The sequence below is a fragment of the Garra rufa genome, chromosome 24 (assembly GCF_049309525.1).
Source record: "Garra rufa chromosome 24, GarRuf1.0, whole genome shotgun sequence".
Taxonomy (NCBI): Eukaryota; Metazoa; Chordata; class Actinopteri; order Cypriniformes; family Cyprinidae; genus Garra; species Garra rufa.
Genome location: NC_133384.1, coordinates 20,256,915 through 20,274,025, shown reverse-complemented (window position 1 = coordinate 20,274,025; position 17,111 = coordinate 20,256,915). Strand labels below are relative to the sequence as shown.

Genomic DNA, 17,111 nt, shown 5'->3' with positions numbered 1-17,111 from the left:
AAAACTTTAAATGAAGCTAGAAATTATTTATTAATTTTAGTTATTAAAACAATGAAACGGCATCTCAAAACTATGTACACATCTTCATTCAGTGATTTTATCCCTGACATTCACTAAGATCGTCAACATCATCCAGCATCACAGCTATAAAACACATTTATCATGGTCTCAACCATACGCTACCAGTCAAAAGTTTTTGAACTGTAAGATTTTTATTTTTCTGCTCACCAAGCCTGTACAGCAAGAACTGTAAAATTTTGAAATATTTGTTACTATTTAAAATAACGGTTTTCTATTTGAATATATTTTAAAATGTAATTTATTTCTGTGATTAAAGCTACATTTTCAGCATCATTACTCTAATCTTCAGTGTCACATGATCCTTTAGAAATCATTCTAATATGCTGATTTTTATTTCAACATAGTTTTAATGATAAATATTAGAATGGTTTCTGAAGGATCATGTGACTGGAGTAATGATGCTAAAAATTCAGCTTTGAAATCACAGGAATAAATTTCATTTTAAATTATATTCAAATAAAAATTGGAAAAAACTGTACTTTGGATCAAATAAATGCAGGCTTGGTGAGCAGAAGAAACTTCTTTTAAAAATCATTAAAAATCTTACTGTTCCAAAACTTTTGACTGCTAGTATAACAACATAAACATTTTAGAATATATGGAGTGAAACTGATTTATGTATGTTTAATGAAATCATGTTATGTCTATGTCAAATTAAATTTGATTTAAACGCGTTAAAACACAAAGACCAGAAAATCACATTTGCCAACATCAGACCATCTGTTAGTCAAGGTTATGGCCCATATACTTGTTCAGTAGCTCTAAATGATCTTGGTGTCATTCCTCTGTATCCATCGGTCTTTATGCTGCTGACGGCCGAAGCCTTCGTCATAGTTGCCACTCCGTCTGAAAAGCTGCTGATAGTGGAAAACACAGTAGAATTCCCCATAGAGAGGCGCATAGCCTTGAAGACTAAAACCAAGCAAAACATTGTTTTAGCATTTATTTCTTATGATCTGTTGGCTATAAAACCACATTAATATGGAGCATATTTGTAGATTAACAGTTTTAAGCATTGTCAGCAAAGTAGGTTAACAGCTTAAGAGGCAAAGTCTGAACACTGGCCCAGAACTGCAAACTTCAGCATTTCCTATTTAATGATTTGCTGTGATCCGTGGTCTAGTTGCATTATGAAGGCAAAGTGTTTTTGCTCATTTTGAATCATAAATGTAATGTTCTAAATGTTTAAATTTGAGTGATTTTCAGATCATTATCAGCTTTTATAATTATTGTCTGAACATTCTTACCTCAGTTTCTTTTTGCAGTGCTTGCAGCAGAAACAGCTTTTGTGAAAAATGAATTTATCTGCGGCCATTCTTTCCATTGGGTAAACTGGTTTCAGACAGGCTGAGCATGTTTCCTGAGCTGCTGGCTGAAACTACAGTCACATACAGTAAAAGGGTTAATACACCATTGTTCCATAAAACTCAGGGTCAGAAGTTGGCTTTTTATTCACTTAAGCTATTAGGATGTTATTTTTTGGCTTTTGGAAATCACTGGTGTAAAGTGTTTGCATTGTATCAAGGTAAAAGCTGTGTTTTGGATTCATTATGACTTTCCATTGGTTGGATGGTAAATTATATATTTTTTCTTAGAGATGTGAAATCTTTTTTTAATGTCTGGCATCGCAACATGGTGCAGTACAAGTGCAGTAAGTTCAATAAAATGTATTATTATTATTATTAGTATTATTATCTAAATTCTAGAAACACTTTATAATGAATAATCGTGACCCTCAAAACCAGTTATAAAGGTCAATTTTTTGAAATTGAGATTTAGACATTATCTGAAAGCTATGATAAGCTTTCCATTGATGTATGGAAATGTTAGGATCGGACAATATTTGGCCGAGATACAACTATTTGAAAATCTGGAATCTGAGGGTGCAAAAAAATCCAAAAACTGAGAAAATCACCTTTAAAGTTGTCCAAATTTTAAGTGACCAAAATTAGAGAACAGCAACCACTGTAGCACGAAGGATGATTTCAACTAAAATTTTGGAGGGTTGCAGCTGTCAGAAATCAGTAGGAAGTCTAGACTCTAGAGGCCCTTGCTTTTAGTAACTTCAGCACATCTGTGGCCGTAGGACATCGCTAGTTTCTCACACTGCGCTGATGTGATCTTGGTCCACTCTTTTTCAAGTCTCTTTCATAGTTTGGTAACTGAGGTGGGTTTCTTAGCCATAACTTAGCTTCAAGGAACTGCTTTACCTATTCTGCAGTGTGATGGGTCATTGTCTTGCATGAAAATTGCAGGCTGATTATGAGGTGCTTGCAGGGAAGAAACTGCCTGTTGTTGAAGGAGATTCTGATAAACATTTGTATTCTCCTGCCATGTGTTTGTGTAAGAGACCCAACTCCTGCCGCAGAAAACATCTCCCAATTCATGACACTTCCTCCTCCACCTTTCCCTGGTTTCTTCACGCACTTGGGCTTCAGTCTTTCCTCAGTTTGACACCAAACAAAATGTTTCCAATCAGACCCAGATAAATTAAACTTGGTCTCATCACTAAAGTGAACTTTGGAGCAGTTCCGCATGCTCCTCAGTAAATGTGAGCTTAGACTTTTCATTCTTTCTGTTGATGAGAGTCATTGCAGAGTGTACTTTCAGTCTGATTCTCTTAAACATGCGAGACAGATCCTTACCCTGTTCAGCACTGAACTGGCAAGCAATTCCAGCTGCAGTGCTGAACTGATTTCTCACATTATCACGTCTTCTCATGCGTTTGTCTTTTGTGGGCAACCAGCCTTTTTGGGGGACTTGAATGAATTAGTGTCATTGTAAACCTGCAAATTTCAAGAAATCACAGATTTGGAATGACCAACTTCTCTTGCCTTGGCTGAAAGGGTCATCCTTTGACCTTCATCTGGACAACCTCCTGTCACAGGGTTTCAGTCACCTTAGAGCCGCCCGACATCTTGCAATCTCAGACAAAATTAGAAGAATGCTGCCAGTTAAACAGGGTTTGTCATATAATTAGGGAAATTAGCACCAGGTGCCAGATTAACGCCAATAAGGTATCTGTAAGTGTACTCTAATTTTGATCAGAGTTCCTTTTTAAATATCTAATTTAAGTTTTTTTTTTTTTTTTACTGTGCCTAATTATTACAATTAATTTATGAAATATGCTTAAAACTGCTCTTTTTTCCCTGTTAGGATGAGTTCAAATAGGACTAAGCAGTCACCTTAACATTTAGGAAATTGTAGGTTGTTCTCTAATTTTGATTTCCACTTTATATTTTGATTTATAACCATCTTTGTATGTACGTTAAACACTAAAATGCTTGTTTTTAATGTTACCAACATATTTCTTTTGTATTACGTCCATTTAATCTCATAACAACACTTTATATCATTTATATGAAAATTCATATAATGTAAAGTTGTATGAAAAAAATATGAAGGGCTATCCTTATAAACCTACCCCAGCAAATGCGAAAACGTACAAACACAGGCATATGAATTCATACAAATTTGCAACAAATAGAAATAGTTACGAATTGTCATGCTGTTACTTGTGGTTTTAATAGTTTTACTTGTTAAACATAAGATAAAGCCTGTTTACTGAAATGTATAATGTGACATAACACGTTTCTATCATTTTTATTGACAAATATGGCAGAAATTCAAATTATTGTATGCACAGAAATATTAGAACATGTTTACAGCAAAACCATGAGGAAACAATAGTTTTAAAAAATATTAATTCACAAAAAAACAAACTGAAATACTAACAATGATCTTAAAGGGAAATAGGAATAGTGAAGTAAACTTCTATAGATAAGATAACCAAGCAAAAAAAAAAAAGTACAAAAATCCATCAGCTGTTACATTTTAAAATCTTTCTTTTATGTGACAACCAAAACTGAAATCAATTTACAGTGGGGGACGGTCTTCTCTAATAAAAGGAGTGTTGATTCTTGGGTACGTCACAATTTCTGTTGTGGCTGGACTGGTCACGATGAGCTTTTTAGAAGTTGTCCTGGTTTCTGGTTGGGTTGTCACAACCGTAGAGGTTTTCGAGGAGTAGAACTTGTTGCCGAAGCTGTCCGTCCTCTCATAGTTCTCACTAATGGTTTTTGTTCCGATTAATCTTTCTCCTTCAGGCCTTGTTTGCACTTCCAGCACACTTACTTGCCGGCGTGGATTCGCAGGGCTCGAGGATGCTCCTTTTGTGACAGAACATTGTCTGCGGTCTGAAGGCACACTACAGCAACACTGAAGCTTGGGCTCTTCTTTTGGTTCTTCTTTCTGAGGTGATGGCAACTCCGAAGGCTTCCTTGCCGCAGACTGAATTGAAATAAACGAAGGAGATGCTGGTGAGGCTGATCTCTGTTTAGTTGTGGGAATAAACAGCTCTGGCCTTGACGTTGTCTGTTCATAACCTCTCTTTCCAATCTGGTTTAGAGCTTTTTGTGATTTGCTTGACCCAATGCTGATTTTCCTGATTTTACCTGAGGGAGGTGAACCTTGTACGGCCACCATGGACTCCCTGAAGAGACCAGAGAGTCCTACAATGTCAGAGTCCGATTTCAGAGTCGATACTGAGTAAAGAGCCTTCTTAATGGCCTCCTCGATATCCATGAGTCTTGCAAGCGTTTGGTCTTTTAAACGAATGATCTCCGCACCAGCTTTCTCCAGGTCTCCAAAAGCCACCTCCATGGATGTCATCATCTCAGGTTCACTTGGTGCTTCAATCTGTTCAGGCGTGACTATTTTTGGTTTGATTTTCTTCTCCTGAGGCACGACCCAATCAGGAACGCTCTCGAAAATGTTTTTAAGCGAGCTCACGTCCACTTTGTTGGTGTCTTCTTCGATTTCTTCTACTTTGGAGAGTATGTTTTTCAGTTCCTCTTGCTTTTTCAGCTTGTCAAAGATCTCCATGACCGCTGGCACGTTTCCTTTCATGATTTCATCCATGTGCACCGAGAGCCTCTGCCTTCGCTCATCCTCGGTCTCTCTTCTAATTTTCTTTTTCCGTCTGACCACTTCACTAACTTGTTGACCATCACTTTTTTCATTTCTTTCTTCCTCTGTCTGTTTGACAGAGTCATTTTCATGGGGAGGAGTGATTCCCTGTGCTGTTTCAGTTTCCAGAGGTGTAGAGGTCCTACTGATGTTGTCCGAGTTATTCACGTTTTCTTTTGCCATTTTGATTCTTTTAGGTTTTACAGGAGGCACTGAACCACTCGGCTTCACGCCAAAGTTTTGAAGAGTAGCATGAAATCCTGTAGAAGATTCACTGATGATACTTTCTGCTGAGCTCTTTGGAGTTTCTTCAACAACCTCTACACCACTGAGTTTTTTATCTTCAGGACTTCCAGTGTTGCTCACTGATGTAGTAATATGAAATCCCCTGGAAGATTCATTGACGATGATTTCTGGGGAGCTCTTAGGAGTTTCTTCAACAACCTCTACACCATTTAGCCTTTTATCTTCAGGACTTTCAGTGTTGCCCACTGATGTATCACTGGGCGCGTGTTCAATGGAATCAGCATGCTGTACACTTTTGCAAAGTGCATCTTCATGAGACTTCATGAGAGTTGAAGATAATTCAATCTGCTCAGATGGTGGTTTTGAAGTACCAGGAACTTGGAATTTGTTGAGATGTTCTGCATCAGTTTCAGAACTAAGAGGGTTTGGCTTTGTTTTTAAATGATCAGGTTTAGGTGGGAGAGCTGGTTTGGGTCCAATAGGAGTTTTACGACTTTTAGCAGGTGTTTCTACAGAGATAGGCAAGGGAGAACATGTCACTGGTTTGTTTTCAGATGGTCTTGTGTCAGTTTCCTCAGGTGATTTTACAGCTTCCTTTTCAACTTGAGGCACAGAAGATGTTGCCGACTTATTTTCTTCAGTCCTGTCACTTGGCTGGTTCATCATCACATTACTTGTCTTTTTGCATCCTGCATTTCCTTTACCAGCATTTCTATAAATCATTGCAGCTTTAAAATCACCCTTTGTGACATTAAAGTTTGACTTTCCCAAGGAATTAAGAGCTGCCTGTATGCTACCTCTCATGACATCCTCCTTACTTTCTTGTTCCACTTCAGATTTGGGAAACTCTGAGAGCTCTTCATTCTCAATTGCATTATCATTGTTTTTCACATGTGTAAAACCATGGGTCATTGAACCAGAATCACAGATTTGTTGGGTTTGATTTATTTGGCAAGCATATTTTGCTTGTACACTCTGCTGAAGAGCTTTTGCCTCCATGGTCGCCTGATGAAGGTTCATAATGGCTGTTTGCAGATTCACCAACTCATCGTCTTCAACAACATCAACTAGCTCTGCTTGGAGAATGACTCCGTCATCCATGATATCTCGATTTTGGAGACTTCTTTCTTTTTTCAGATTGTCACCGGTGTCTGGACAATGTTCAGACTGGTTTGTTGCTTCCGGATGATCTTTTTCATTATTTACCAAACTTTCTTTAGGTGACGCTTCTGACTTGTTTTCATCCGACTGCATGTTGAAGCTTGTATCTATATTGGTAGCCAAAAGGGCTTTAATCTCCCTGGTTTTCTCTGATTCCATAGTAGATACACCTATATGTACATCTGACGTTGTATCCTGCAGGAATTTTAGATGATCAAGGTCTTCTTTCTGAATGCAGCTCTGGAATAGCTGCACATTAATACTAGTTTTGTTTGTATCTACTACTGAAGAACTTTCTGGTGAACTAATTTCAGTCTTCAGATCACATTTTTCAGACTCAAGGCTTGAGGGAATGGCTCTAAAACCAATTTTACCAAACTCCATTACCCCTGTACTGTCTTCGTTGTGGATAAATAGAGCATAAACTGTTATCTCTCTCATTCCTGTGGTTCCATCTTGTATTAAGACTCCCTTCCTCAGGAGATTCTCTTGACTGAGTAGATCTTCAGTAATCTGCACCACATTGGCAGTTCTGCACTCTTTATCGTGAGTGAATGGAAGTTGGTGAATGGGGACGTCAACTTTCTGAATCTCCATATTACCCTGACTGTCTTCTTTTAGAAAGGTCACAGTTGGGTTCAAGTTTGTTCCTGTTAGCATTTGAAGCATGATATTCTTTATGCTTCCCGTCACCATCTCCTCATCATGAATTTCTGGTCTTGTATCTTCATTTATGAAATTATATTTTGCTTTCTTAACGTGGCCAGTTTCATTAGCTTCAAGGATGGTTCCATTAGAATGCACAATGCTGAAGTTGCATAAAGAAACTAGAGTTTCTTGTGTGTTCTCCAGGATAGTTTCTGATTCTTCTTTGGTTTGCAGATTGATCTTATCAAGTGGAGTTGATTCAAACATCTGCGCTCTGTTTCTTACATTGGCCTTCAACAGTTCTTCTTCTCGGGTGAAGTTGTCATTTGTTGGTGAGATGTTTTCTTTGTCATGTGTTATTGTTTCGAAGACCTGTTTGGATTTAGATATACTTACAAACAGCTCATTTGTTTCAATGAAATCACTGGTTAGACTGTTATGGTGAATGTCGGATGTTTCTGTCCCATTAGTCTCAGAATTACTCTGTGGTTTCTGCTCTGATCGACTTGTATCCTCACAAACAATGTTTTTCCTTGGACAGAGGTTTTGAGTATCCATCGTTTGAGTTTCAAACATTCTGCGCGTGGCTTTCACATCTACCTTGATGTTCTGCTCTGATGTCACTTCCTCTGATTTGTTGAGTTGAGGATTGTTGACGTCGTTGTAGGAGTTACGCAGAGGTTTTTGATCATGGATCTCCACTGAATTGACTTCATGGTTTTCAAACATCCAGCACCTGGACTGGACCTCACTCTGGTATCCAGTGTCTGAGTCCATGTTAAGAACATCAGCCAGCTCCTCCTCTACCAAACTGTCTACATTTTTCAATTCAGGACAAGTGTGTTTTAGCAGTCGCTTAAGCTCGCATTTTTGTCGGCGTTGGTGCAGAATAGATATTGCTTCTTTTGTAGGGGGTGGTGATGTAAAGGGGCGTTCATGTTCATCAGAGCTGGTTTCCAGATGGTGCATTGGTGGATTTGATTTAGGTGCATATGCAATGCTGTTTTGCGCACCTTCAGCCATCTACAAAAATGAAGAATGACCACATTAGATTATTATGGCTAATATGTAAACCTATTATTGTAAATGGTTAGGATTAATTTTGAGCAAACATAAATTGTTAAGAAGTTAAACATACCTTTGGAACTGTAAGGAAGCCAAACCGCATGCCAAAGAAAACCAGCGTTTTGTGCCAAAAGTTTCTAATGGTTAATAATTTCAGCAATCTGAATACAGGCAGTTGAGAATATTATGACTTATGTTAGTACTATGATTAGGAGCGCAAAGACCGGTGAAAACACCCAGAATAATTATATGGTTTGTCCTGCAAATGAGTGGTTAATCAAACAGTAAATTTAATTTCCTACTGTATGTTATTATTTTATTCCACACCTGAGAGCTAATTTTTTTGAGTATGTAATTACAGAAAGACAAGCTGCTAATGTTTTAGAGCACTAAACATACACACAAAAAAAGCCTGATTATTTTTAAGAATAAGGTGCATAATACAGTATCATCAACTTAATTTTGAATAAAACACAGCATTTACACACACTTTTACAATTTATTCAGAGTTCACAGCAGGGGTGATGTTTGCTAGTGGTTATTTTGTACTGTAAATCAAAGAAGAAGAAGCCAAAATACGTTTTACCACTAGATTAAAGCATATATTTGAAACTAATTTCCTTACCTTGATTGTGTTTAGCCTTTTTCCAGTTGGAGAAGTGATATTCTGGTCCTACAACAAATAAAAAAAAATCAAGGAAATTACAAGTATGTCTGAGCATATATGATCAAAAAGTGATCTGATTTTATGAACCTGAAAAATAACCCTGGACCTCAAAACTAGTCTTAAGTAGCACAGGTATATTTGTAGCAATAGCCAAAAATGCATTGAATAGGTCAAAATGATTGATTTTTCTTTTATGCCAAATATTATTAGGATATTACGTAAAGATCATGTTCCATAAAGATATTTTGTAAATTTTCTATCATAAATATATCTAAACTTAATTTTTGATTAGTAAAATGCATTGCTTAGAACTTTATTTGGACAACTTTAAAGGCGATTTAAAAAATTTTTGCACCCTCAGATCTTGGACAAATATTGTCCTATCCCAACATTTCCATAAATCAATGGAAAGCTTATTTATTCAGCTTTCAGACAACGTATAAATATCCATAATAAAAAAAAGAAATTACCCTCATGACTGGTTTTGTGGTCCAGGGTCACATATTAGCATTTATAAACATCCATGCAACTTGAACTTGTAGCTAGAACCATGACATAAACCATTTTTTCCAGCAGCTGTTACATGCATTTTATTTAGCAGCATTTTCTTACTCCAGCCTGCTTTAGGTTGTCTCATCACCCAGGCCCCAGAGGTCACCACATGTATTATGAAGAATAAAAGTAGCTACAGGTACTAACTGGTTTCAAGAAGTTTCCTGCAGGTTCTGCAGCTGCCACTTTTGACAGATATAGTGCAGACAGCGCTCTGACGGAAATAGAGGGTTTCTCCAATCCGTAGGGAGCAGAGTTTTCTCTGAAGTCGGCGACTGACCTTCTTTTATCCTCTGTAACACAGCAGAAACATCAGAATCATGATATGGGTATTGTGACTCAAACTTTGACTCCTAATTTCCTGAATAAAGAAATGAAATCAAGGTCAACATCTGTGCTTTTACAACCAAGACCCACAAATGCACACATCAGGGGGCACCAAATACTTTCTGAACTGTCAGATACGAGTTTAATTTAAAAAGAACTGTTTGTTTTTCAGTGGGAGGTGAGCAGTCATGTGATTTGTCAGGGATATTGTTTGTTAGTTTTGCAAAATACTTTATCAGTGACCCAGCAAGCTTTCATCAGACTTGTATGCCTAAATATAATGTAGATTATGTCTCTTACAGTAATATGTAGTAGAAAACCCATGAAAGATGTGTTATTTAAAAAAAATCCACATTGCTTTATACATATTTTGGACGGGGGTGCCATTATTTTGATGACGGAAATGATTGCACTCAGTGAGCTACTGCTTTTTTTTTTTTTTTTTACCAAAACACTCAGAAAAATTAAATACTGATACGATGCCACATTGTGTTACTTTTAATTATAATTTTCAGTCGAAGACCAACAAGAGAAGCAGTGTCTTCGCTGCTTTCCTAGCAATAAGAAGAGGAAAAACTTACTAAAGACCTGCGTCTTTGTTCTCTCCACTTAAGCCCTGGTGCCTTTGGGGCTTTTAGTAGACCACGGCTACTGAAAGAGCTTACAAACGGCAGAGACAAGAAATGCTAGATGCCATCCTAGCAGGATGTAAACATGCTGAGGCTTGTCACCATGGCACGATTGTTGAAGGAGCCTACACTTATATCCATCACCACCCGCAAGCTCTTTCAGTAGCTGTGGTCATTGTATCAGTATTTTATTTTCTGAGTTGTGTATTCCGAGTTGTTGCAGTAAAAATAGCAACAATGAGCACCAATAGCTCACTAAGTGCAACCATTTCATGTAATTGAAATTACAGTCAAAACAGTCAAAGTGGATTTTTTTTCAATAATGTAAATCTTTCATGAGTTTTCTACTACATATTTCAATAGGAGACATCATTTACGCTATATAAAGCCATACAAGTCTTGATACCCGGGGTTCTCTTTAACTGTATAAATGAAGCCATCAAGACACCTCCATTCAAAACGTTGCATATTATTATCATACTAACTAAAGCCTTGTAGTAGTTTTGTGCATGCGTGAACATCATGGCAATGTACAACACAAAGTACCTCACATGGGAAACACTTAACATAACACATAAATGCGCGTAACCAATGTAAATCAAGCAAGCTGCTATGCATAGGCCACAAAGTGTTAGCGGACCGGAGGGAATTATATGGAATATTTTCCAGAAAACTTCTTGCACAAAATAAATTCCAGCACTTTCAAGGACCTGTATCTATGTGTGTTTATTTTCAAAAACTTTCCAGGGCCTTGAATTATTTTTTTTTCAGTTATACAAACTTTCAAGGATTTCAGAACCCATGGGAACCCTTTTTATTGCATATCAGATCATTCACGCATCACATTTGGATAATAAAAAACCATCATGGACCTCTGCTTTTTGAAAACCCTACCATTGATTTATTGGTTTTTACACCAAACAGTTAATCTCATACTTCCATTAAGGCTTTTTTTGTTGTTGTTGTTATTATTGTGATACCCATTTTGTAAGTGTTTTCTTGTTGAAATGGTGATGGTTATTGCTCTGTCAGCTCTCATTACAGTAATGTGGACAGCTGCTATGAATGCAAGTCATCATTGTAGTGTGCAAAGCGTGCTCAGAAACTAGACTGGAAAACATCTGACTCTCCGTGACACAGATACCAATGGGATTTCCAGTCGGGAACCAAGAACCAGCACACAGCTTGCTTGAATGAGCAGAAGGGTATCAGTTTCAAGGGCAAAATATCATCTTGCTCCAAGTCTGTGTAATAAATTTGTGATCAACTCTGTATTTTAGTATATGAATGTTTTGCAGGCACTGAAACTCACTGTCTGATAGACGTGTGTCTATTTTTTATTGTAGTAAAACATTTATTTGGGAAGTGCATCTGCATTAAATCACCTTGTTAATCACGTGATCTTGGTGTCACAATGATTATGGGATTGGTTCTATAATCATTGGTTAAATGACCATCTTTGCTGTCCAGTTTACCACAAAAGCATTCTCCAAAAGCTATTAATTAACAATACATGGTAGATTTTCTTTAAAACAGTCTAAAAATAAAGTGTGATGACGATAAGTGAAGCAAAGTGTCCAAATAGACATCCTCTTTAACACATTTCAGCATGTAAGTAAGTAGAAAATTAACATGCTTATTTATTTGCTGGTTACTAATGTTCCAACCATAGTAAAATGTTTTTAAAACATAAATGAATAATCTAATTCTGAAAATCCCACGTCCCTGGTCACACAACAGTGGTCTTCTATAACAGACATGTTTTGGGAAATCCTCTTTAGCATACGCACTATTTGATGCAATATAACAGTTTAAAAATGTGTAAACATAAACTCACCATTCAGCGCTTTTTCTCTTTGTTCATAAGCTGAACTCAAATCCCTCTGAATTACTTTGTTACTTAGTTCAATAATGATCCTTTGACTGGTCTAATGGCCATGTGTGTTCTCCGAGTGTGTCAGCAAGCCTGTGGCCGTTTCTGTGCTGGTAACAGCTGACCCTGTCGGCTCCCATGAAGGGATAAGTGCCAACCAGCTATTTTAGGAGCTATTCTGCTATTGCTACACCAGGCTGAGTCAATCACTTGTTGAGATACATACCTACTTTTCTAGTTTGCCCCAACCCAGCACTCAGAAATGACTAAAATAAGCATGTTATTTTCATCTTGTATCATTGTGAACAGTTGTTGCACCTGCTGTGATGTCATCTGGTGTTACAATTTGGAAACCTCTCACATGTGGCCCAAGTTTTAGAATATAAGGTATATTTTCTATATTACATTGGTAGTTTGATTTGACTCTGTTTGCAATGTTATGTGCTTTGTGTCTTGCATGCTCTTGTATATAGTTTGCTCTTGACATTTAGGTCACATGATAGTCTGTCAGCATGTGAAATTTAACCTTGAACTAGAATCCTTATTAGTAGTGTTTACTGAAGTATAAGCACTGCCCATAATTTGGTTTAAGGTGCTGAATAATTCCCAATCCCAAAACTATATGCAGCTATATGTTTTAAGTGATCAAATTTACAATTTTATCACTGGTTAATAAAAATTAAAAGAAAGGAAATCCAGAAAACCCTAGAAATCACTTAGAAATGCTGTTAAATTGCCCATGAGGCAAACTGAAAATATCAAAATTTGTTATTTTGTTATGTTGCTTATGTTAAACTGCCCCCCCACACATCAATCTACACTCCATACACCATAATGGCAGAATTTCTTAAAACTGTTTTTTTTTTCTTAAACACCAGTCTTTGTAAAAATAGAAACTTAAATTATTCCATTGCATAAGTATTCATACCCTTATCTGGGACTATTGAAATTTAGCTCTGGAGCATTCATATCGCTTGCAGATGTTATTACACTTTGAGTGAAATTAACCTGTGACAAATTCAATTGAATGGGAGTGATTTAGAAGGGCACACGTCTTAAGAGGTCTAACAGCTGAAAATGCATATCAGAGCAAAAACCAAGTGCTGAGGTAAAAAAAAAAAAACTGCCTGGAGAGCTCAAAAACAGGATTGTGTCAAGCTATACATCTCGGGAATAGTTCAGAAAAAATTCTGCTGCATTGAAGGTTCACAGGGCATGTAGTCTCTGTTACCTTTAATGGAAAAAGTTTGAAAGAAACTCTTCCTAGAGCTGGCCTCCTGGCCAAACTGAGCAATTGAAGGAGAAGGGCTTTGGCTAGAGTGGTGACCAAAAAGCTGATAGTCATTCTAGTTGAGCTCCATGATCATATGTGGAGATAGGAGAAACCTATAGAAGAACAAACATCACTGCAACACTCCACCAATCTGGGCTTTATGGCAGTGTGGCCAAACTCAATCCTCTCCTCAGTGAAGACGCATAAACTTGGAATTTGCAATAAAGCACCTAAAGAACTCTCAGATTGTGAGAAACAAGATTCTCTGGTCTGATGAACCTCAATTCCAAGCATCATGTTTGGAGGAAACCTGGCACAGTTTATCACCTGCAGAGTACCATCCCAAAATTAAAGTGTGCTGATAGCAGCCTCATGCCTTGGGGCTGTTTTTCAGTGGAAGGGACTGAGGGACTCAGAGTAGAAGGAAAAGCTCAGTGCACCAAAATATTGAGATAGCCCTACGCAGTCCAGAGCATTCAGAACCTCAGACTGGGCAGGTTGTTCACTTTCTAACAGGACAGCAAGAGTGGCTTATAGACAACTCTATGAATGTCTTTGAGTGGCCCAGCCAGAATCTGGGCTTAAACACAATCAAATATTTCAGGAGAAACATAAAAATGTTTATCTATTCCCATCCTAGCCGACAGAGATTGAGAGGTGAAGAGGTGAGGAGAAGAATGGCAAATAATTGCCAAATGCTGATGTGCAAAGCCTGTTGCATCAAACCCCTAAAGACTTGAAGCTTTAAAGTGCTTCAACTAAGTACTGCATTAAGTGTATGAAAACTTATGCAATGTACTTATTTGAGTTTTTTAATTGTAATAAATTTGCAATGTTGTCACAAATCTGTTTTTTGCTTTGTCATTGTGGTGTATGGAGTGTAGATTGATGTGGAAAAAAAAGTTAGGCTGCAACATAAAATATGAAAAAATGACTTACACAAAACACTGTATATACCCCATGATAATACCCTGGCAAACCCCTAAAGCACCCTAGCAAATACCCAGAACACCCTGGCACAATAGCACTGACTTTTACATATGCAATCACTCATCATTTTATCTTTATAAAATCTAAAAATCATGTTATGTATATACTCACCCTCTGGAGGGGATATTTTTTCACTAGAAATGCCAGAAATGGTCTTTCTTCTTTCAGATCGTGTTATCTCCTTTGATCTTGCACTCTGAAAGAGTAATTATTTCATCAGTAAATACAAATGACTCTTGCTCAAATGCACATCTCTGTAAGGTTCAACGGTTTACCTTTGTAAACACTTGAACCTCTTTAGTCACTTTCTCCTGTTCATTATGGATGTTATTAACCTCTGCCTCTACTTGTGGCTTCGTGTCTTTAGCATCCTTGTGATTGGGAAGAGTAGTTTTATTGGCTTTCTCAGTGCTCACTGATGCAAATGCCGTCTTGCTCTTCTTGGACTCGGGCTGGGTGGTGCTCTTTGACTCAAAAAGTGCCCTGAGTGCTGTGGTGCCTGTAGGTCTGTGCCGAGGGAGGCTCTCCATAGACTTACTGCGGGAGAGAGGAGAGGTCCTGGACCTCTCTTTGACCTCAGTCTTCTTCATTATTGTCTCAGCTCTGATCTCATTCTCACTGAGAGGAACTGGTGTGATCTGCATGTTGAGCTGGAGGAGATAAATTAGAAAACACATTCACAGTTTTAAGTTGTTATTTTAGTTTTCTTTGTGCACAAAAAGTATTCTAATCAAAGCTTAATAACATTAAGGTTGAACCATTCATGACTATTTTAATGACTGTCCTTACTACCTTTCTGGGCCTTAAACATGTCAGTTACATTGCTGCCTATTGCAGGGGCAGAAAGCTCTCGAAATTCATCAAAAATACCTTTAATTTGTGTTCTGAAGATGAACAAAGAGGTCTTACAGGTTTTGAACGACATGAGGGTAAGTATTTAATGACAGAATTTTAGGGGTGAACTATCCTTTATCCCCCATCTGCGTTTGAAGGAAGTACCGGTCTAAGATACCCAGATGACTGCTATTAACGACAGTCATTATTGGGGAATAAATTACCTCAGTCATGTTTTGACTGACCAATCAGAACCAAGCATTATAGAAAGCTGTGTAATAATACTGAATAATGTAATAGAGCAAGTGAGTTGTTAAGTGTTTTTACCTCATCTGCCGAATTAACTTCTTTGGTTTTTCTTTCCGGAGAGTTTTGGTACCTGGTGGTGGTGAAGACATGATGGTCAGAAGGTCTGATAAAATCATATATTTCATTTTATTTATTTCAACTGATTTCAGTAAATAGAATTTTTAGTTTCACTTTTTGTTTAGGTATAGTTTACAGTTCTGTCATAGAGTTACACATTAACATCGAGTCTATTAAGAGAGAAGAAACTTCTATTGTATAGAAAAAAACTATGACCAGCAACTATTTGGTCACCAACATTCTTTAGAATATCTCCTTTTGTGTTCAACAAGAGAAAGAAACTCCAAATACAAGTTTGGAACAACTTGAGGGTAAGTAAATGATGACAAACTAATAAAGTATAAATTCTCAGTTTGGATTACTGAGAGTTTCATATATATAGTCATAATTTATTAACATTTTTCAAAGCCCTTTCAATCCTCTTTTTTCTGTGTAGGAGATCTCTAGTTTGAACCATCATGAGGACGAGTAAATAATGGCATTGCATTTATTTTTTGGTGGACTATGCTTTAAAAGAAAGAGGAGCATCTCTCTCACTGTGCCACAAGCTGAGAGACAGACTTCTTCCTGTCTCTAAATCCAACTTCAGTCCAGTGGTCGGTTGAAACACTTCTGAGAGACTGAGCCCTCCGCAAGCTGCTCTTCACTTCCATTTCTTCTTCCTCACCTAGTACTCTGTCCTTCATCCCAGCCCAACCTACACAGTCTGAACACATATCACATGGTGTATGACAGGGAGCACATCTGTGGCATTTTTAAAGCAGTAATGAGAAAAGCATTTAAATTGCATGTTTAAAACAGTTTTCAGATTTAACTTTAAAATGAACATGCACAGTAAGAAGAAATGCTTCTTCATTTACTTTGTTTTTAAATTATACAGAAAATAACATCTTTGATTAACTGACCCACGGCACATTACTCATATTAATCATTACCTGCCGTAATATGTAATTTATCATCTGCTAACAGATAATTAACTCTCTCGTTTACCGAACACTTTTAATCCATTGTTGTGCATTTAAAAACAATATAGATTTTAAATAATGGCCTAATTTCATTTTAAAATTACTTTTACAAATGTAGATAAGTTTCAGACACAAGCTTTTAATACATATAGGCATGAAATTGTTCAAATAAATGAATATTTTACCTCTGAAAAGTGTGTTGCTCGCTTCATTCACGGATGCCTAGAGATAGTTCTCTGTGCATCACGCGGGGAGCTTGCTGTGCAGAATCTGCGGGCAAAGTCCAGGTGTTTTATTACACCTGGCGCTGGGAAAACTGCCTCATGTGAAGGTTTGTACCCTGTAAAAAGCCCGGAGAGAAAAAATCTGATTGCAGTCAATAAAACACATGGCTGCGTAACAAATGCAACTCTTACGTGTCATCTCTGCTCATATGTTATGTAATATGTGCAAATCAAAAGTAGGC

At 37.3% G+C, this 17,111-nt stretch overlaps 2 protein-coding genes across 2 annotated transcripts; both read right to left on the bottom strand.

The window, feature by feature from the left end:
• Positions 1 to 64: 64 nt before the first annotated feature.
• LOC141300567 (uncharacterized) lies at positions 65 to 16,941 on the bottom strand. Its single transcript, XM_073830851.1, has 9 exons — positions 16,831 to 16,941; positions 16,218 to 16,386; positions 15,642 to 15,693; positions 14,756 to 15,130; positions 14,592 to 14,676; positions 9,536 to 9,681; positions 8,795 to 8,842; positions 1,329 to 1,459; positions 65 to 993 (listed from the first exon to the last, which is right to left on the bottom strand). Exons 2-9 carry the CDS (start codon positions 16,364 to 16,366, stop codon positions 843 to 845), a joined length of 1,137 nt encoding a protein of 378 aa, XP_073686952.1. The 5' UTR covers positions 16,367 to 16,386; positions 16,831 to 16,941; the 3' UTR covers positions 65 to 842.
• LOC141299976 (xin actin-binding repeat-containing protein 1-like) lies at positions 3,669 to 8,272 on the bottom strand. The gene is made up of 2 exons (XM_073830287.1): positions 8,243 to 8,272; positions 3,669 to 8,127 (listed from the first exon to the last, which is right to left on the bottom strand). The coding sequence occupies exons 1-2, from the start codon at positions 8,270 to 8,272 to the stop codon at positions 3,958 to 3,960; spliced, it is 4,200 nt and encodes a 1,399-aa protein (XP_073686388.1). The 3' UTR covers positions 3,669 to 3,957.
• Positions 16,942 to 17,111: the final 170 nt, after the last annotated feature.